This window comes from Hemibagrus wyckioides, linkage group LG01 (genome assembly GCF_019097595.1).
Source record: "Hemibagrus wyckioides isolate EC202008001 linkage group LG01, SWU_Hwy_1.0, whole genome shotgun sequence".
Classification (NCBI taxonomy): domain Eukaryota; kingdom Metazoa; phylum Chordata; class Actinopteri; order Siluriformes; family Bagridae; genus Hemibagrus; species Hemibagrus wyckioides.
In genome coordinates this window covers 12,348,366-12,351,928 of record NC_080710.1, presented here as the reverse complement: position 1 = coordinate 12,351,928, position 3,563 = coordinate 12,348,366, and the positions used below count along the sequence as shown (strand labels likewise).

Here is a 3,563-nt window from a genome sequence, read left to right as displayed (position 1 = left end):
GGCTAAGGAACGTCGCTTATATTCAAGTTTATATTAATTTAAATGATAAAAATAAGCCATACAAAAGCAATTCACTTCTCACAGTCACAGGTATGGATTTTAACTCAACAAACATTTTACTTACCAAAAACATTTCTTATATAAGGAGAAATGTATATATAAGGAGAGAGGAGAAACAGTCCTTATATATATTACTGTGTTTTCTTAACGCTGAAAAGGATTTTCTCAAAGAGTGCATTATGAAATGATTTCCTTCACCCAAAGCCGTCATGACAGAGGATGCATACTTTCTTTTCTCTCACTTTTCATGATGAAAAGAATTTATAAAGTCAGTATCACCCCATACCAACATTTTAGGACCATTACTTATGCAAATATAACCTTTGACGATGTATGAATTATACATTCCTAGAAGTCATTTAATACAGCACAGCTCCAAATCATGTCAAGCAAATCACCTTCAGATATTTCTTACATCTCTGGCATTTTGAAGATATATTGTTCAGCATGTGAATTTTTTTGGGGGGAGATAATATTAAACTGGATTTTTCTGGGGCTGGTAGATATTAAAATAGCTTGCAGCCTTTCCATTACATATCTCCATTCTAAAGGATCATATGTACAGGCAAGATCTCTTTCTCATTTGTGTTGCAAGCTTACAGTAGCAAATGGATTCAAATTATTTGCTGTGCTGTAGATTGCAGAAGTAATACCACTTGGAGGTGATGTAAGGACAAGTGGCACACACACACACATACACACATACACCCCTCCCATCTTAAAAACTAGGAGCCAATGAAAATTTTCCACCTCTGGGTATTGCTTACGCTGCTTACACTGCACATGCCTCTCTCTTTAAATCCTCTAATCTAGGCTCCCCCGTGTTCAAATCAGTACTAGAATTTTTGAGTACACTAGACAGTACTGCTCATATTGATACAGCACTGTGATAATGGAGCAGTTCATGGGTACATGGAAATTAACTGCAAGTGAGAATTTTGATGAATACATGAAAGCTGTAGGTAAGTTAACTACTTTATTTTTAATCTACTGCATACTAAATAATAATTGGATCAAATTTCAGCCCATTTCCCCATTGAATCACATATCTAAGCAAGTATGCACTTGTTTGCATTGCTCAGGTTTCTTTGTAAGATCTTTCACTAGCTTCAATAGTTTGAATAGGTGTGTTATTGTGCCTGGCTCCTGTTTTAAAAATTCATTCCTATTCATAACCCATTCATAATCGTTGTATTTGCAGGTATTGGTTTTGCATCCAGGCAAATTGCAAATTTGGCCAAGCCAAGTCTGTTACTCAGCGTCGACGATCAGGGGCTCATATCAATGAAATCTACGACCACCTTCAAGACGGTGGAAATAAAATTCCGGCTGGATGAGGAATTTGATGAGATCACAGCAGATGACAGAAAGGCGAAGGTATAGATTTGACAAACTTGGGGAAACTTTTAGAAGAAGCAGGTTTTACTGTGTCCTTTTCTAACATGCATTTTGTTTCAGACTGTTATGAGACTGGTGGATGGTAAACTTGTTCAAACACAGAACTGGGAAGGGAAGAGCACAACAATTGAAAGAGAAGTTCAGGGAGGGAAACTGATAGTGGTAAGTTGGACTGATTGCCTAATCTTATGTTTTCTTATGCCTAATCGTATGCTTCCTTTTCTGTCACATGAAATGCAATATCTCTCTCTCTCTCTTTCTTTCTCTCTCTCTCTCTCTCTCTCTCTCTCTCTCTCTCTGTGTGAGTGTCTTTTCTCTTTTCTTTAGAAATGCATCATGGATGATGTGGTGTCTATGAGGACATATGAGAGAGATGAGTAACCCACTTTTACAGATCTGAACAGATCTGAACAGAAAAAACAATAGCTGGCTCCCAAATGGCAACAAAATCCAAATTTATACATATACATAAATTATGATATAACGATTTTTACACCCCATGCTGAGCAACAATATCCAGGAGAGAGCTAAGTGGATTGTGGCTTGTTTTTTTTTTTTTTTTTTTTTTTTTAAATAAACAGTGATCTCAGTGTTATAAAGCCAAGCAAGATGTCAATAAAAACATAATAAAATTTCATAATAAAAATCATCATTCATGATTTCATTGAAGTAATTCATACATACACTCACAACAAATATTCATTTGTTTAAAGTGTACATTGAATCTCTAGCCATTACATTAAGTGTTGGTGGGGAAAAAAACCCCAAAAGTTCATATAAGGTCAGATGAAACTACAGTATTATCACTTTATTACACATTTGAACCAATGATACAAATTATATATCATTTGATTTATGTTAGCGCTTTGCAGCAACCTGAATTAGAAGTATGAGGAGAGGAAAAGCATTGGTTTAGTATCTACTGTTCTGCAAATCAGGATACCAGGAGAGAATGAACACATACAAGATCAGGTTTTCATATGGAGCTTGCAGGTTTAAGTGCAGGAGACCAGTGATTTGTTATAAGAAGAAGAGGAAAAAATTAAGGCAAGTATACTTTTACCGAAATGATGAATGTCATCATACCTGACACATATTAACACCATAAAAGTAATTAACAAAATATAGTGTAAAAAATGAGCAAAATATAGTAATCCTGGCACCTGTTAGTAGGTGGGATATATTAGGCAGCAAGTTAACATTTTGTCCTCAAAGCTGATGTGTTAGAAGCAGGAAAAATGGGCAAGCGTAAGGATTTGAGTGAGTTTGACAAGGGCCAAATTGTGATGGCTAGACGACTGGATCAGAGCATCTCCAAAACTGCAGCTTTTGTGGGGTGTTCCTGGTCTGCAGTGGTCAGTATCTATCAAAAGTGGTCCAAGGAATAAACAGTGGTGAACTGGCGACAGGGTCATGGGTGTCCAAGGCTCATTGATGCACTTGGGGAGTGAGGGCTGGTCCGTGTGTTCCGATCCAACAGATGAGCTACTGTTGGTCAGATTACTGAAGAAGTTAATGCTGGTTCTGATAGAAAGGTGTCAGAACACACAGTGCAAAATGGGGACTAGTACAATATTAGGCAGGTAGTCATAATGTTATGCCTGATCGGTGTATACTATATATAAAACAGAGTGTTCATTTTATCCCTGTATAATTAATGTTGTGGAACGTTTGCAAGACAAGTTAGTTCCTGTTATCCGTTTTTTTTTTTCCTCTGAAGTTAATGTCAGGTTTAGTCATGTTTCTGAGAAAGCAGAAATTGCAAAGTCCTGTTTACGTTTCAGAGCACCTACCATTTAAGTAACTGTGAATGAGTTGTTATCATAGAAATGATAACTCAGATAAACCTGGAATTTGATGTCAGAGTGCTGTCAGAGTTCTGACCAATCAGGTTTGAGAATTCAACAGTTCTGTAGTATAAATAGAAAATAAGAAAATATTACATGTAATATCTGTGAATGGTTAATATTAAAAATGTATATGTATTTTACTCATAGAATCATATATTCATTTTTAAAACCATTTCCCACATTCTAATAGTTGGAAATGTATTTGGAAAAACTATATACCATTTGACTTTCATTTTGAGGCTGGAAACTTTCAGT

At 35.9% G+C, this 3,563-nt stretch overlaps 1 protein-coding gene across 1 annotated transcript; it reads left to right on the top strand.

Moving 5' to 3' along the window:
* The first annotated feature begins 858 nt into the window (after positions 1 to 858).
* fabp4b (fatty acid binding protein 4b) lies at positions 859 to 2,026 on the top strand. Its single transcript, XM_058417835.1, has 4 exons — positions 859 to 1,022; positions 1,262 to 1,437; positions 1,519 to 1,620; positions 1,786 to 2,026. Exons 1-4 carry the CDS (start codon positions 953 to 955, stop codon positions 1,837 to 1,839), a joined length of 402 nt encoding a protein of 133 aa, XP_058273818.1. The 5' UTR covers positions 859 to 952; the 3' UTR covers positions 1,840 to 2,026.
* Positions 2,027 to 3,563: the final 1,537 nt, after the last annotated feature.